Below are 17,652 nucleotides of genomic sequence, written 5' to 3'. Positions count from 1 at the left end.
GTAACACGGCTGCAATTGCTGTTGATATTGATTGTGACGCTGCACAATAACGAGCGGTTCTTGTCACACGCAGTCCTCCAGAGACATGAGTAACGGATTCACATATTCGAAGCCTTCGAATTCACTCTGATCAATTTTATCGATCACCCTCCTGGAGCATAATAAATCTCTGTCAGTAATACTCTACCACAAGATGATTCGATAAAGTAATCTGGAATTCAAAACTCACGGATCATCTGGCGTTAAATGAACAGGTTCATCCGTAAACTCCGGTGGGAAGTTGGCTAGATCACGATCAGAATCTAAACGTGGCTTGTAAGGCGGTGTAACTTGCTTTTGTTCCAACTGTGAACGAAATAAACTATGAGCATATACGAAACGCTTTGAACGTTAACGCTGTATATACTTGTCCTGTATTTTCTAATCATTACCATTTCCCAATCAATTGCTTTGAAGAATGGATGCGCAACTATATCAAGGAAAGCTGCTGGCCTTTTACCACAGCCCAGTCTTCTAACAGGATCTTTACAAAGGAAACCTTTAAGAACAGAAGCTGCTTTAACCGACAACGACCTAGGTATACGAATGGTTTTCTCTAAAATCACTTGGAATAAATAGTCTTCGGTGTTCTGATCGGGATTTTCCGACGCGCCTGCGACATCAAATGGGCTACGTCCTGCAAGCATTTCATACAAAAGTACACCAAGCGCCCACCAATCTACAGAGAAGCTATAATCATCACCCTGTAATATTTCGGGTGCGATATAGTTTGGAGTGCCGCAAAACGTGGAAGTTGTGTCACCCTCTCGGACGCCTTCTTTGCACATTCCGTAATCGGTTAATTTAACGTGTCCTTCGTGATCAAGCAGTACATTATCTAACTTCAAGTCTCTGTATATTATACCTGCAAACAAAAATTATAGTAATACAACATTTTGAAGTAGTTACTTATCGAAATTATATATTGTTCTATAAATGAAATGAACACAGAGGAAGCATGTTTTTCATAATGTACTGAAAAGCTGTAGATTCTAATCTTTCTTTTAACGACGTAACTATATATCGCTTTGCAAATATTTACCTTTCTCGTGTAAAAAGTTTAAGGCGAGGCTAATCTCAGCTGCGTAGAACCGAGCATGTTCTTCCGGAAGACGACGTTGTCTTTGCATGTGGAACATAAGATCACCACCCCGTACAAACTCGATCACGAAGAATAATCGCGAGGGGGTCTGAAAGCATGAGTGTAACCCCACAAGAAAAGGGTGATTTGAGGCAGTTTCGAAGACGTGTTTCTCCGTTTGAACCCAATCAATATCCTCATCGTCGGTCACCAAAGCTTTCTTGATCACTTTCATCGCGTAGATCCTCTTCGTACGCTTCAGTTCCACCATCAAAACTTTCGCGTAGGAACCACGACCGATTACCTTAATCAGTTCGAAATCATTTAGTGAGTATTGCCTCTGCATATCATTCGAGTTGTCTGCATCGTTTAGCGTATCCAGCGGCAATTCCTCCCTCTCTTCGCTTCCGGTTCCTGCAATCGTATACAGTCATATAATTGTCTGGCTAACTCAGATTTTCAAGGAGATGTACACCTAGTCTTCGTAAAAGTTGAAACTGTACTTACTGATACAGTCAATACTAGTCCTAGCAAAAAGTATTCAATCGAACGAGTTGACATTGTTTGTACGGGAATTATTTAGATTATATATTTTAAACGTATATAATGTATACATACATATTGTGTCGTGTATTGTATACATAATCAGTTATACGTATATTAAAAGAGTAGATACAAAGATTTTGTCATATCGTGAGGAACATGTAAGTAAACGATTAATATTTTCACCTATTTACAAACTATGAAATAATGAAGTATTCACAGGAGAAACGTGAAAATCTCAACGAAACGAAAGTGTGAGAACAGTTTTAATTATCTCGATCAAAGGAGGCATAGAATTCCAAAGATGATTTAGTATTTTCACTAATCGCTGCTTTACTTCTTTATTCCGTATTTCACTAATAACTGAAGCTATTTATTTTAACATTAATATTCTACTCGATGGTAGACAACTCTCTTATTCTGCATCTTTCGCTATTGCTTTGACCAAATACTTTTTTTAATCGGGAATAGTATCTGATGTATTTTATTACACGTTCATTTCAAACAAGTTCGTAGATCTTTTCATAAAAAATATATCACAAGTAATAAATATTAGGAACTAAATATAATTTACGATCGGATTTACAGACTCTCAGTTCTCAGCATTGTGCAGAGGGCTCCCTACTGTGACCAATTCTAAAAACCGATATTTCTTTTTTTACATTTCTTTACAATTTTATAATTCAAAGACATACATTTGGAAAACTGCAACTCGCTACGCTTTTGAAACGAAGTGCATTCCATACACCTCTCTTACAAAAGTCGAAAGCTCTAATTCTCAGGCAGTATCGTACAGAATTCTCCTTTCGACAAAGGTTGCATAAAACTGCAATAGTCGCTCTCGTATCGTTGCTTCACAGCTTCATGAATATCTTTACTTGAAAAAATACTGCATACTTTTCAAATAGACGTTGAGAAATCTATGGAATTTGGAATTGATGTGCTTCATAGTTTTCCGGAAAAATGTTTCCGAAACTCTTTTACCGTCACTGTAGAGAGCCCCCTCAAAGACGTTCTTACGATTTCGTGAGTGCTCCTCGATGATCGGCGACTCCGAGATCTCATCTTCGACATGAGGTACGTTACTGCATTGAACGACATCCATCAATTGTTGATCGCCGTTCCTGTCGATCGCCTGCGCCTCTATACTTGGTATCTGTTGTTGCTGCTGCTGCGCGCTCAAGCATGACTTCCTCACCACTTTGTGACATTTCTTGTGGACCAACAGCTTGCATTGGATGCACTTGAACCCCTGTCGACCTAGTCCCCAAATCCGATCCTGGCAGAACGCGCAAAACGCTCGCTGCGGAAGTTAAACAAAGAGAGCAAGTTATACGGACCCAATTGGCGCGTTTTTCTTGTGAAGCCCTCAGAACGAGAGTAGTGTAAGTCAAGGAGAGTCGTCTAAGTCTAATTACAATTACTGACTTAATTCTACCCTCCTCTTCGTCATCTTCTTTTTCTCTTCCGCTCCGACTCTCTCCTTTATCCATTACTTCTTTAATTACCCCCGACCCTCTTCCGTAAATTCTACGCGTCCTCTCCTCTTCTTTCTCCCGAAGTATCTTCCCCTCTTCATCACCCTCAATCTAAACGCAACAACCCCTATCGCACCTCTCTCCACCCCCCGTCTCTCCTCAAACACTCAGGAAGCTTTTTTCCTATATAGGGTGAGTTACCTAAGACTGTTACCTACAAATAACTCTGTTGTTTTTAATAACATGGGAAACTTTCTGAGGGCAAGAAACGTCTTTCTTTTTTTAGAACAGCAAGCATTGTGACACAGAGGATTTTCTCAGAGGCATATTTCTCTCTGGAGGTGTTGAACTATCTTTTTCACGCTGCAAAGTGATGTTAATATTTCAATCGTTATCCTTATCTCTGCTCGTTGTTACGCTATTAAAACTATTCAGAGAAGGAACATATTTTTATTATTAACTTCTGTTTTGTACAATTCAGGCACAGAATTTTTCTTTTAAATAAAAATCCACGATCCACCGGGTGGTTGAAAAAGTAATTTCGGTATTTTTGTAAGCTATCCGTTAGGAAAACCGAAACTTACTTTTGCATCGACCTGGTTATCACAATAACCGCCACGACAGAACCCATTTTCTGACAAAGTTTTCAGCATGTAACTAAAATTAACAGAGACACACACTTCAGATTCCGGTGTTAGGTAGCACACCCTGTACGTGCATTAACCCTTCTCCTGTCCTCCTCGCTCTTATCCGTCCCTCGTCCAAGTGAAAATCGACTTACACCGCCCTCATTACCCCTCGGCTGGAGCAAAGAAGAGACCGGGCAGGTACTAGGACCGTTAAATACAGAATAATTCTCTACCACTAGCCAGCAAGTTCCTTTTATCAGGAATTAAATCTATCCGACCCAAGAAGGTCGCTTCGAGAAACGGCGGTGTGTAACAGGTAACAGTGTGTTCGTAGCCACAATGGAAAAAGATGGTGTGAAATTATATTCGAGAGCAGCGAAAAGCGTGGGCGGATGGTGTATCCGGAGGGTGTGTACAGGGGGGGGGGGGGCGAACAGATATAGGGCTGTGTGGAAGCGATTTGGTGACGGAGGGGTGGGACGGGGTGGGGCCAGTAATTGAATGAGTATATGATGCTTACCCGATTGAAACGTTTCGCCTGAAATATATGACCATTCACTCGGTACAGCTTCCTCCATCTACGTGCGCCGCGTCTGTAGATGCTTCCTTTGGAAAATGAAAAAACATAAATATCACAAACGAACAGAGCAGAATCCTGTCTTCAATGTCTGCGGGCGGTGTCCCTCGTTCCGGAATTAATACGTTAGCCGACCGCGTTAATACTCCCTATTGAATTTATTCTACGACACGGCCGCGCGCGGCCGCCAACGATCTCGCCGGCCTCGAGAGAGATCGTGTGCACGAAAATTCGCATGCCTTTAATTAGTTCTATTTACGATCCTCTCGGTGCAGGCACGATAAAGGAGAACGCGCCGCGGGATGCTCGGGGACAAAAGACGGATCCATTGGAATACCGCACCGAAAGAACTGCAGTAGAACCGCGATTCGCCCGAGTCGCTCCATAGTAAGACTTGCCTATTCTATTGAACATAATCGTGGCAAAGGACGGGACAAGCGAGTTGGCGAATTTGTAAACACGAGAAAAACATCTACGACCCGTGCACGGGCCCGCGGTATTCAAATGGGGGCTCTAAAATCGGTCGTGGCTGTTTAGCAAGGTGCGATCGAACGACATATCGGTGTAACGGTGCCTCGCTCTTCCTGCTGATACGGATCGTATGTACATGATGAAAATTAAACGGAAGGAAAACGAAATGCATCGAGAACAGTCGGTGTGCACCATGAGAAATTGATCGGTATGAAATCTCTTGATGCGGCAATAATCGGTCGAACAGAAAGAAACAAGCGTCGATCAACGAAAAAGAAACGAATACACCAAAAGACGATATCGTAATCGTTTATAGTTTCCGTGAATCGGTCGGCCAGACTTATTATTCGTTATGTACAATCCTCGTTGAGAAACTTAAAGACGAACGTATCTCGCTAATCGTATAACTCGCTGGCTAGTATATTCGTATTGGGAGAATGCTGAGCGAGTGCGCATATATGTTCAAGAAACTTTTGATTATTGTTGCGACGAAAAAACTCACTGTCTTCTCCCTGACAGGGCATTCCAGGTGCAGGCGGGACGTTAGGAAAAACTGGAACAGAAACGGACAATTTTCTTCAGTGGAGAACCATTTTCTGCAACAACGCGCGTTCGCTACAACTCTACGGATTCGTTCGAGTGAAACTTAACGATATCTGAGTTCTTGGAAAATGGTGAATAATTCGATTTGTAACTGATTAGACGATCTCCGATTGTAATTACGAAACGGCGCGCTTTCTTTTCAACTTGTATTTTTCTAAGCTTGTGTCGATATAACAGTCATAGCATGAACACCTCTGTAATCCAGCAATTACAGAACAAACTACGGTGGCCCACAAAAGTATTCGTACACCATTTAAAACGCAAGAAATTTTCCAAAACTAAACTAAATGACATGAATTTTTTTTTAAATAATAGAGGAACTAGTCTACTAGACGATGACTAAGAAGCTTCCTTTTTTAATTTTGCTATTACTTGGAACGAAAAGAAACCATTAAAAGCCCTTATTTTTTTATCTTTTTTATCTGAGCTTATAACGAAAGTTTAAAAAATACCTTTCGTAGCACGTATATGCGTGCTGAAAATTTGATCGGAATCGGTTAACCCAGACTCGAGCTTTTTAAAATCTGCAGATTTCTTACAGTTTTTGGTGAAAATCGTGACAAAACTACGATTTCTACGATCTTTAATTTCTTGTAACTCATAACAACGTGAACCGATTTCGATAAAATTTTCAACCTGCACATAAGTTACCAAGATCTACGAAAGACATTTTTTAAATTTTCATTATAGGCTCGAATAAAAAAGTTTAATTTTTTTGTCATTCCAAGTAATAACAAAATTAAAAAAAAAACAGCATTTCAGCATCTAAGAAAATTCGAGTCATTTAGCTCAGTTTTAAAATAGTTATTGCGTTTCAAAAAGTGTACGAACACTTTTGTGAGCCATTATATTTGCGCGTTCAGTGTATACGAACGTTTCGCGAAGGATACAGCAAAAGACATCGTAAAACTTATGTTATTATATCTTAATGTGTGTAAACTTGACTGTTTCGTTTGTTTTTACCAATCGCACACGCTCATATTTTTGCAATAAAACTGCAACCACTCCGCGGCCTGTGCGCCCGCGTTTAAAATGTGAAAACGTTCTGCAAATGGTATGAATTCGTTTGTAAATCAACTATATATATATATATATGTATATGCTCAAATCAACTATATGTATATGCGAGCTTCCAGTTCAATGATAACATAATGTTTCAACTGGTATACATATTTCGTCAATTCAAATACCCTGCTTGATACAATTCTTCAACCCCTTGATACCGGGCGCCATATTCGATGCGGACCCCGCGTTTATCATATGTCGCAGATATCAGTGATAGATAAGGGTCTCGCTCTTCATGTACAATATTTTTATGCCAATATTGTCCGACGTAAAAGTATTGCTTTTCGCATCGATGCCGATGAAAAGAACGTTGCGATACAAAATCGTATCGAGTCGTCTAGGAACATGTAGTTTCCGCTATGAGTCTCGATTACTGCAACGCAACAATCACTTGCACCGTAACACCGGCATCCCAGTTGCCTTTACGTTACGTATTCTCCATCGTCAAGGGGTTAATGGCATGTCTAATTCGATCGTAGTTCACCTTGGTTGATCGAAAACTCGGGTTTACGATGCACGAAAAAAAGAATAGCTCATGAATAATTCAGTCATGCAAAGTCATGCAGAATCATGCAAATCCATGCGACGACCACTAATTTCTCATTTTTTTTCTCATCATCAACAGCCTCGAATCGTACACTCCAATTGTCCGTTTGAACATCCACTCGGGAATGTTGTACACGTTCGCGAGATCCGCGCGTTTGTGATTCAAACTTGAAAGGCGCACTCTCGGGAACGGTGCTCCTCCCGGTGTTTCGAATTGAAATTTCAAGGGATCGATCTTAAAACGTTGCATGGAAATAGTTTGGCGGGTACTAACGGAGATCGTGTATCACCGACAACGTCATCATAACGACGCGACGCCTTCGTCAGCACAGCATAGACAACGGATCGTCGATTGTCGAAGACGGAAATCGCGCACCGGAAACAACTGTCCAACAACACTCGCGGTCTACCAAATTTTCGTTTCCGTTGAACAGTTTGTTTGTCGCATATTCTGTCTAGGTCGCTGCCTAGCCGCTATAGGTGTATCCTATACTGTCACTTTTATTCAGTGACTTGATCATTAAACGCTGCCCGATAACGAGTAACATTGAATTGAAACGATGCGATCACGTTATCGCTTATCGACGAGGAGCCTTCGCGGGCACGGATAGGTGCAGTGTTGTTACCAATCTACGGCTTGAACATCTCGCTCGCGGTCGAATAATCGATCGAAACTATCGGCGAGAGACCTGGCACAAAATTAAAGAAATCATCCCACTCTGTTTGGCAGTATCTTATCAGCATCGGCGAGCTTTCGGTTGTAATATAATCGAATCGTCGGAGATTAGAAAATACTTTGTTTCTTCGGTCAAATGAGATACCTTGTATATTTATTATTTTATCGATATTTTGTTTGCAACACATCTATCTTTTCGAACATCCGGCGGGCATTATGCTAAAAGCGATTTCGCGAAAAGGTCTGCGCGTTCAACAATCGATACGCACTAACAGCTCGTGAAACGATTTCGGTGCAGCGAGTATTACTATAGGCATTGTTTGTCGCGAATTAATACGACAGCGAGGTGTTAATTACGGGCTGTCGGCCAGCGATCGGTACGATCAAACGAGAACAAACAAAAACTCTTGACTCCTGGTACAGCGGCAGCTTACTGTGCCACTTCGCGTGGCACATATTCCTGTTCTCATCCCTTATACCGTTACTCGTCTAGTCTGACCTTCGAAAATGTATATAGCATTGTTTTAATAATCGATCTCGCGTAGTACACCAGAGAGACGACCCGACCAAGCGCATCTTACGTTTTCGCACGAAATAGCAAACGAAGCGGAATCAAGTAAAACGTATCGACGATCCGAACCCAGCGAATTCGAAGCTAAATCCGCTCGGATCCTTCCGAAATCGTAAAATATCGGGCCAGGCGAAGATGATTAGATAAGCGCACATGTTAGCACGCGCCATCCCGAAAAAACGCACGCTATTCTTCGCGATCAATATTTTGCAATTGCATCCAGGCATTCGTATCCATCGTTGTGTTCGAATGAAGATTGTGTTTATCCCGGACGGTTGAGCCGAGCGAATGAATCTGTGTAGACAACGACGCGCAATAACGTGCAATATCGAAAAGGGTTATACAAACAATAGCTGCGAACGGGGGAGGAACGGAGACGGTCGATGCACCTGTGCTTCGTTACGAATCAATCGACCAGGTTAATGAAGCGCGAAGGGTGTCGAGAGAGACCTACCCCAGGTGATGTCGTTGAACCAAAACTGCGAGGACCCGGTGGTATCGTCGATCATGGAAGGAGCAGGATCCGGGGGTGGATTACACGGTCCATGTACACGACACGTATTAGTCCCTATAGCTCGGTTGGTGGACGCGTACATCATCTCCGTGGCGATCACTTCGTCCAGATCGACTTCCGAGGTGTCGTCGACACCTTTGTCGCAGAGTAGCTTCATCCTGGAGGACGAGGATCCCGGCTGCAGGAATATATCGTCGCGGGGGCTGTTATTGGGCGAGCACTCGCCTCTGATTCCAGCGATCGGCTGCTCGTACTCGGCGGAATCGCTGCTGGGCGAGGGTGGATAGGTGCTGGTGCTCGATTTAATCGGTCGGTCACGCGGCAAAACTTGAATCCCCGTGGACGAGGTGGAAGGTCCTTCCGCGGCTGGCGGAATCTTGCGGCCAGCCGCAGCCGCTGCCGCAGCAGCCAGTGCCGCGGAATAAGAGTAAAAGGAACCACCCTGAATCATCATGCTGCAGGGTTGTTCCTCGGCTACGGCACCAGCGCCGGGCCCGGACGACGTCCCGACGCCGATCTCGCCCTGTATCTGCTGCTGAATACCGTACAACCCTGTCTCCGTTTGATGATACGGTTGTTGTTGTTGTTGTTGTTGTTGTTGTTGTTGCTGCTGTTGGTGCTGATGCAAAGTCTGTGGTTGTTGTTTATCCTTCTCCCGACGGGGTGATCGACCCCTATCGCTGACCGACGTTGCGCTCCAATAACCCCACGCCATTTCGTGACGAATTCACCCGTATTTATCTTTCTCGACTTCCTCTATTATCCTGGCTGTCTGATATCGTCCGCCAACAACCGTACACCACTGGCTCCCGTCTTTTGCTCGCTATCACCCTCTAACTCCCACCCCCTCAGTTTTCCCTACTTTCCTTCCCCAGCGGTACGTGCGCACGCTCTCCCAATCTCTCTCTTTCCGGCCCGTTGTCTTTCCCTTCCTCTCCTTCTTTCGCCCCGTACCACCTCTGTCCTCGCCTCTTCTCCACCGTGGCCGACCTCTTGCAGGAGCCCGGCTGAGAATGCGACGAGTCAGCGCGATCGATGCTGGTTTATCGCCACTTTTGCAACCTCTCCAGCGACAACAGCGATTGTTAAAGATACACCGTCACAACCTCTCGACACGAGTTCCCAGAGCACTGAAACAAGCCCCGGCCCCGGCCGTGCTGTATATATTCTCTCCGGGCTATCCCGGTTATATCTTCCGCGGATGAACCTCGGGGAATGATCAACCGGCCGCCTTCCCTGCCTACCCTCCTCTTCACGCCGCCGATCCACCCTTTTCCCTTCCCAACGAGATTTCCAGTTAGCTTCTACGTGCGGGGCGTTCTCGCCGCCCTTAACAGCCCTCTCCGCCGGATTTCCACGAGGAAACTCGCCAGCTAATCTGTCCGCGTAAGAATATCGACTGCTGCTGCTGCTGCAGTATTCATTAACCGCCGTCACCACCCGACCAATTTTACTCCGCGAAATGCGCAAACGCTAGGATAAAGTCACGCCGAAAACAGAACTGATTTCTGTTTAACAAACCGCCCGACTATATTTTTCCTTCCCGTAACCTTTTCCCTGTTCTCTCTGTTACTTCCTATCCCCGACCACCCCCTTCTCCTCCTCCTCCTCCTCCTCCTCCACCCATTGCCTCGCCCCTCTTGGCTCGTAGCACATCCCTATTCGCTCTAATTCTTCTTCCTCGATATTTCCTTCCGTTATCCCCTTTCTGTGTTAACATCCTTTCTTTTCCTACCCTCTACTTCAACCCTTTCTCTCTCCCCCTCTCCCCATCTCTCTCTCTCTCTCTCTCTCTCTCTCTCTCTCTCTCTCTCTCTCTCTCTCTCTCTGTCTCTCGCGCGCGCATAATCTCTCACCCTCCTTTTCACGTGCGCTTTGCTTAACTACGTTCTTCTATCTTCTCACCCTCTCCCCTTTTTTTCTTCTCAATTTTAAGGGTCACTTTTATTAGGTTTTTACTCGTGTGTTTGCCTTCTTTTCCGACCAAGTCCGTTAAATACTACATAATAGGGGCACGGGAATACCGTTACCCGTAAATGAGACGATTCTTGGGGGATGCGTGAAATTTTTAATGCTTATCGATTATGTAACGCGAATCGCGAATGCGGTTGTCCGAGCTATTAATTATTCAGGTAACAGTATAGTAATTTTTGTACATGATAAAGCTCGGTCGAAAAGTTGACGTGGTAATTCTTGATATACTATATAAATAATTGAATGTTATTGGTGAAACGCAAACGTTGTAATTGACGATACCGTACAAATTGTATAGTACAATAATATGTTGAATGCAAAACTATCTTAAACGAACACGTACAAGGTAACTTAACTATACAGTTAAGTACAGAACAAGAGATCAAAAGTTGTAACTATATTTAAATACCACTATTTGCGTGTTCTTAAACTACTTAATTTACAAATCATAGGAATAAAAGTACAAGTAGGGAATCGTATATCCAAATTTGTCGAATACTCTATCAAGTTGAAACGAAATAAAAGCTGTATCAAGCAATTATGGTCACACGCATTATCGCTAAAATTACAATGTATGAAAAGAATATTCGGATGGAATTCTATACAGGAAATACAAACAGACTTGCATCGGCATAACATTATTACTTACCATGTATAGTTATTTCAGTGTCCTTCTCTAATTCATAAAGTCGCAATGCTTCGTCCAGTTCTTGTTGCGAAGCAATCCTACATGGATCCCCTTCGTCGTCAACCCACTTCATAGTAAATTGATCTTGACCTGCTGCACCAAATCCACATATTGTACGCATTTCCTCCCGCAATGTGTCTACCGAAATTCCAGGAGTAATATATGTAATCTGCACTTCCCTGATATAAAACAAACCATTACAATGTCTTTTGCTATCAAGAACTATTCGTATTTTTTTAAGTAAGGGGCCAAATTGAAATACATGGACAACAATCATAAATTGTACGTTACTTAACTATGTTTAAACATCTTTTGAAAGGAATCTTATTTATATAAAGAATGGACAAATTATAAACAAAAATGCAAGCAATGTATTCCAATGTATATTTAGTTTATATCATTAAGAGTTATATAAATAAATTTAAACTCTCATAGGAAATCATAAATCATTGTACCTTTGTACCTACATATGTTATATTGTAAATCATATACTTATGAAGGTAATATATGAAAATCAATATTTTATTTCATAGCTTTATTATTTTTGTTTCATTTTGTTGCTTTTGTAAAAAAATACATACTATTACAAAGGAATTATAAATGTATATTACCCATTATAAACAATTTTTACTCGAATATCATCATTCTCTGTCGTCTGTGTAGGCATTTTTAAAATGTATATTGGCCTCTTCTTGCTAAAAAATAATGAAATAGCGTTGTTATCAAGTTGAATTTATAGTTATTGAATTATAAAAATATTGCAACTAAATAAATAAACAATAACAAATCAGTCAATCAAATTGTTACAATAAATATGTGTAATATAGTCAAAAATATGAAGTAAAAATATAATTTATAACAGTCTTATAAAAGTTCTTAAAATTGTAGTAATTAGATTTCAATACATCAACAAAATTCTGATTAACACAAATTGAACGTGATTTTTCCTATTTAAACAACGAAATATTGTAATATTTTTCTTGATCATATAAATAAATGTATATTCTTCTATCTAAATTTTATAAATCTAGAAGATTATAGATAAACGTTACGTTCGAAACAATTCAATTTCCGACAAGCTTAGTTTTGTTGTACGTACATATATGATTTCTGACTCACCAGAAGTATTTTCAAAAATGATCTAACTGCGAAGTTAGATGAAATAATCCTGTTGTGTACTTCCAATAGAATAAAATATCGTTTTTATAAAACTACTAATTAGAAATACAGATATAATAAAGAAAATTGAAAAGTACTTAACACAGCAAAACGCGTTGTCACTTGGCAGTCGCCATGTTTATTATAGTGCATACATATCTTCATTATCTACATATATATATATATTTTACACAGTCATATATAACGCATATACAGATGCAACAATAAAGAAATGGAACTTTAATACGGTTATATTAACATAATATTTTTAATAGACTAATTATAAAACATAAAGAAGCACCTAAATTACTATCCCTTATGTATTATCCACAATAACGTGTACATTGTCACTATGTAGTAGTTCTAGATGTACATTTCTACATAATGGAAAGCTTCAAATTATACTCGAGGCTATACTAATCTGTATTTACATACCTACATCTATGTTGCAAGATGCAAATCACCATTCAAATAAATAATCAAGAAACTTTATTGTCATTTAGAATCGTAGACTATATTTTTTCTATTTACTTTATCGTACTTGTATATTATACAGATATATATTTCATTTAATATAATTAAAATTTATAACTGTTTAAATTAATGATATCCATTGCTAATAAATAGTACGAAAAATGTATGAACAACACTAAAAAGAGTACAATTATAATATTGTTTCAGTCGCATTCATATTCCCCACTCCGTGGCCCCTACCATTTTAATTAACTGTTAGATTCAGTTAGATTGTTTATCCACCTATGGACAGTAGTGCCTTACCATAGTAAGGCGGGAGCAACCGGCATAGACTTATGAAGTAGAGTTAGAGAAACTGCTTCTTCTCTGATTGGCTGACGCACAGCTGGCTTGTAGCCACACATGTGGTGAAGCCATACATTAGCTTCACAGCTACACAGTGCTGCCCTCACTGTTCTAGACAAAGAGAGAAAGTGACGAGTGAGCAAGAGAGCACATCAGCACAGCACAAGCGAAACAAGTCACATCGCCAACCAATGTAGGTTGTTTCACTTTACCGTGCTTGCGGTCTCACTCTTTTCGCGCGTTCGTATACCTGGTGCTCCATCTGAAACACGGTGGCGCGATATTCGACTTGTACTTTTCGCCCCGTAGGATTCTCGACCACACAGTCCAGCGTATTTGCGAACGTCTTGAAACGACGATCATTTTTCCAATTATTAAAATTGTTGAAATTGCGAAATTATTCGTTGCTTTCAAAACTCCTCGTAGAGTAGAGCATTGATTGCTGCCCGTTGTGTAGTTGACAAGTACTGGGATAGCTGAATTAACAAAATCGTGTAACTTACGAGTTTTCGAAAATTTTAATAATCGTCGTTTCAAGACGTTCGCAAATACGCTGGACTGTATTGTTGAGAATCCTACGGGGCGAAAGGTACAAGTCGAATATCGCGTCGCATGTTTCAGATGGGGCGTCAGAGGTACGGATGTGCAAAAAGAAGTGAGACCGCAAGCACGGTAAAGTGAGGCGACCTAGGTTTCTCGTTCGTTTGCGCACGCATAGAACCAGCTGGTTTCATTCTGTCTCTCTCGATTATCTCCCATTCTCTTTCTAAAGCAACTGCGCCGACTAGGATGCGCATTAAAATGGTGGGGATAAAAATACTTACATACTACATATAAATGCTTACTATGCCAGAATAGTTCACTATGGTGAGGCACGATTGTGTTGTACACATAGTATTATCCTGTGTAAACGTTACTTGTATTGTGTGGCATCAGCTTGTCAGAAAATATTTGAGATATATTTGCTATTCCTTGAATTCAATATTCAGTGGTAAGAAATGGTATTTAAGAAATGTATTAATTTTTGTAGATTATGAGTATTTAATGTTAATATTTTAAGTTATAATCAGTGACGAATGGGAATTTGAGGTTATCCTACATTAGGAGCGTGCTAAATAAATGTTTTGTTTTTCTTTCTAATATAAAATTTATATTTACAAGCAAATATTCAACTTTATACAATGTTTTTCAAGTAAAATAAAGGTTAAGAAATTAATTGATTTTATTAATGAAAGAATATTATTGTATACTTTATATTTATACTTCTGTTAATTGTTATTGAAAATTTGACACTATTGCTTTGATATTTCAGTGTCAAGATGAAGAGATCACATTCTAGAAGCGATCGAGATGGCTATGAACATCAAAGTCATCGTTCAAGAGATCGCTATTACCATAGTGATAGAAGTAGTAGAAGGAATGATAATTACAAAAGAAGTCATGATTATGAAGAATCACATGCAGAGGAACGATCTTATGGACAACATGATATGAAAAGATCAAGAGATTATGAAAAAGGAAATAAAAGGAAAGAAGAAAAAGATAAAGTAACAAACAAATCTATGGAGAAGAGAGATGGGAAAAATACCTCTGACGAGGTAACAACAAGACAAAATAGAACAGTTGATTTAATAACATCAAAAACTGGAGGTGCATATATTCCACCTGCAAAATTAAAAATGATGCAAGCAGAAATCACTGATAAATCTGGAGCTGCTTATCAACGTATTGCGTGGGAAGCCCTAAAAAAATCAATCCATGGTTATATTAATAAAGTTAATGTTAGTAATATAGGACTTATAACTCGAGAACTTTTGAAAGAAAATATTGTCAGAGGTAGAGGTCTGCTTGCTCGATCTATAATCCAAGCTCAAGCAGCGTCTCCAACTTTTACTGCTGTTTATGCAGCTCTTACTGCAATCATTAATTCTAAATTTCCTAATATTGGAGAATTAATATTAAAACGACTTGTAATACAATTTAAACGAGGTTTTAGAAGAAATGATAAACCTCTTTGTATTTCATCAGGTACATTCGTAGCACATTTAGTAAATCAAAGGGTTGCTCATGAAATACTGGCATTAGAAATATTGACGTTGCTAGTAGAGACACCAACAGACGATTCTATTGAAGTAGCCATTGCATTTTTAAAAGAATGTGGTATGAAATTGACTGAAGTCACTAGGAAGGGTATTGAAGCAATATTTGAAATGCTACGAAACATATTACATGAAGGTCAGTTAGACAAAAGAGTTCAATATATGATTGAAGTTATGTTTCAAGTTCGAAAAGATGGATTTAAAGATCACGAAGCAGTTCCAGAAGAGCTTGATCTTGTTGAAGAAGACAATCAGTTTACTCATCTAGTGACATTAGATGAAGCAACTGATTCTCAGGATATATTGAATGTCTTTAAATTTGATACGGAATATGTTATTAATGAAGATAAATATAAACAGTTAAGTAAAGAAATATTAGGTTCAGATGTTAGTGGATCAGAAAGTGAAGAAGATGACGAAGAAGAAAGTTCGGATGAAGATAGCAGTACTGCTGTAATGGAAGGAAAAGAAGATGTAATTGTAGATAATACTGAAACAAATTTAACAGCCCTTAGAAGAACGATATATTTGACAATTCATTCATCTCTTGACTTTGAAGAATGTGCTCATAAATTGATGAAAATGCAACTGAAACCTGGACAGGAAACAGAACTCTGTCATATGTTTTTAGATTGCTGTGCAGAAATGAGAACGTATGAAAAATTTTTTGGTCTATTGGCAGGTCGATTTTGTGCCATTAACAAGATGTATGTCACTCCATTTGAACAAATTTTTCGAGATTCATATCACACAATACATCGTTTAGATACAAATAAGTTACGTAATGTATCAAAGTTCTTCGCTCATTTATTATTTACTGACTCTATCTCGTGGGAGGTACTGTCTTGTATAAAATTAACAGAGGATGATACTACAAGTTCTAATAGGATATTTATCAAAATCTTATTTCAAGAACTTTCAGAATACATGGGACTATCTAAACTTAATCAACGCGTTAAAGATGTTACGTTACAGGAAGCTTTTGAAGGATTATTTCCCAGAGATGATCCAAAAAATACTCGATTTGCTATCAACTTTTTTACATCAATTGGTTTGGGTGGACTTACAGACGATTTAAGAGAACATTTGAAATCTCATCCAAAGCCAGCGATAGCACCTGTATTAGAACAAAAGCCTGAAAGTGCATCTAACGAGACTTCCCCGTCTAGTTCAAGTACATCATCATCTTCCACATCTTCATCTTCTTCATCCAGTAGTTCAAGCTCAGATGATTCTGATTTTTCCTCGGAAGAAGAAACTAAAAGGAAGAAAAAAACAAAGAAAGAACGAAGGAAAAAGCAGACTATAAAAGAGAACAAAAAGAAACATAAGAAAAAAGATAAGAAAAAGGTTAAAAAGCCTAAATAAAATATATGCACAATAATTTTTTGTCGTTTCCATTCTTTATTAATATTATTAAAGCATTTCGTATGCTTTATATGTATGTATACAGATTATTTATAATAATCGAAAATCCTTAGAATGTAATTAATTTGTAATAAATATATTTTCATCACAACGATTACCTATATTCTTGACATATTGCATGATAAGATCATCAATTAAAAACAAAACAAATGACTTAATAACATAATTTGCGTTTAGTAATCATTTCTGATAAGACATATCAAAGTGAATATGATATTGTTGTTATATGTGAATGTATATTAATACCTGGATAAGCCTGTAAGATTCCAAGATATTTTCGGACAAGATTAAAATAACACTCTCGCGAAACAAATAAAAAGCTTTCGTTTCTTTAAAGAAAATCAAAATAAATCGTCACCGCCACAACTTTAGTCTAACGTGCACAATATTAAGCTTGCCCTGGCAATGAACGTGGATAGGTGCGTTCTGTCAATGTAGGGGTACGGAATGTAGGCTGTTTTGACGGGGAGATCACGTGATTAAATACAGAATTTTCTTCGTTATAAACTTGCGGTTTGTTACCGGTGACGAGCTTATAGAGGAATAGATGCCAATGATGGCGAATATGCGAGCGAGAGAAAATGAAAGCGGGAAAGAAATGTAGCACGATACTGTCTACACATATACAATTGGTGGGGCTAGTAACGAGTTTATAGCGTAGAGGACAAATCGAACTCATAACGAGAAAATATT

General features: G+C 39.4%; 2 protein-coding genes and 2 long non-coding RNA genes across 8 annotated transcripts; 2 read left to right on the top strand and 2 right to left on the bottom strand.

Annotated features, from left to right (window-relative positions):
* Positions 1–10: 10 nt before the first annotated feature.
* On the bottom strand, positions 11–12,776 carry aPKC (protein kinase C iota type). Of its 3 annotated transcripts, none has more exons than XM_076528702.1 (10): positions 12,555–12,776; positions 12,067–12,150; positions 11,417–11,634; positions 5,321–5,371; positions 4,291–4,376; positions 2,684–2,966; positions 1,082–1,534; positions 432–904; positions 230–345; positions 11–151 (listed from the first exon to the last, which is right to left on the bottom strand). In XM_076528702.1, the coding sequence occupies exons 2-10, from the start codon at positions 12,120–12,122 to the stop codon at positions 64–66; spliced, it is 1,824 nt and encodes a 607-aa protein (XP_076384817.1). In that variant the 5' UTR covers positions 12,123–12,150; positions 12,555–12,776; the 3' UTR covers positions 11–63. The 3 variants fall into 3 exon arrangements, with proteins under 3 accessions (XP_076384817.1, XP_076384816.1, XP_033339629.2); XM_076528701.1 differs by having other exon boundaries at positions 12,575–12,776; XM_033483738.2 differs by lacking the exons at positions 11,417–11,634; positions 12,067–12,150; positions 12,555–12,776 and adding an exon at positions 8,734–9,820.
* LOC143263865 (uncharacterized) lies at positions 4,424–6,587 on the top strand. The gene is made up of 2 exons (XR_013037214.1): positions 4,424–4,734; positions 5,338–6,587. It is a non-coding gene; the product is annotated as an uncharacterized LOC143263865 (long non-coding RNA).
* A 1,036-nt stretch (positions 12,777–13,812) lies between the features above and the next one.
* On the top strand, positions 13,813–17,050 carry ncm (pre-mRNA-splicing factor nucampholin). Of its 3 annotated transcripts, none has more exons than XM_076528703.1 (2): positions 13,813–14,433; positions 14,745–17,050. In XM_076528703.1, exons 1-2 carry the CDS (start codon positions 14,297–14,299, stop codon positions 16,897–16,899), a joined length of 2,292 nt encoding a protein of 763 aa, XP_076384818.1. In that variant the 5' UTR covers positions 13,813–14,296; the 3' UTR covers positions 16,900–17,050. The 3 variants fall into 3 exon arrangements, with proteins under 3 accessions (XP_076384818.1, XP_076384819.1, XP_076384820.1); XM_076528704.1 differs by having other exon boundaries at positions 14,291–14,423; XM_076528705.1 differs by lacking the exon at positions 13,813–14,433 and adding an exon at positions 14,478–14,635.
* On the bottom strand, positions 16,550–17,650 carry LOC143263866 (uncharacterized). Its single transcript, XR_013037215.1, has 2 exons — positions 17,206–17,650; positions 16,550–16,789 (listed from the first exon to the last, which is right to left on the bottom strand). It is a non-coding gene; the product is annotated as an uncharacterized LOC143263866 (long non-coding RNA).
* Positions 17,651–17,652: the final 2 nt, after the last annotated feature.

The sequence above is a fragment of the Megalopta genalis genome, chromosome 2 (assembly GCF_051020955.1).
Source record: "Megalopta genalis isolate 19385.01 chromosome 2, iyMegGena1_principal, whole genome shotgun sequence".
Lineage (NCBI taxonomy): Eukaryota > Metazoa > Arthropoda > Insecta > Hymenoptera > Halictidae > Megalopta > Megalopta genalis.
This window is presented reverse-complemented; position numbering and strand designations above follow the sequence as displayed.

Excerpts from the sequence above, each read along its gene's own strand:
- aPKC (XM_033483738.2), bottom strand. The coding sequence starts at position 9,508 with ATGGCGTGGGGTTATTGGAGCGCAACGTCGGTCAGCGATAGGGGTCGA. Across the intron at positions 905-1,081 it reads AAACTTTTTACACGAGAAAG|GTATAATATACAGAGACTTG; the intron begins GTAAATATTTGC and ends TTTTGTTTGCAG. Across the intron at positions 152-229 it reads CATTTAACGCCAGATGATCC|GAGGGTGATCGATAAAATTG; the intron begins GTGAGTTTTGAA and ends ATTATGCTCCAG.
- ncm (XM_076528703.1), top strand. The coding sequence starts at position 14,297 with ATGGTGAGGCACGATTGTGTTGTACACATAGTATTATCCTGTGTAAAC. Across the intron at positions 14,434-14,744 it reads ATATTCAGTGGTAAGAAATG|TGTCAAGATGAAGAGATCAC; the intron begins GTATTTAAGAAA and ends TTGATATTTCAG.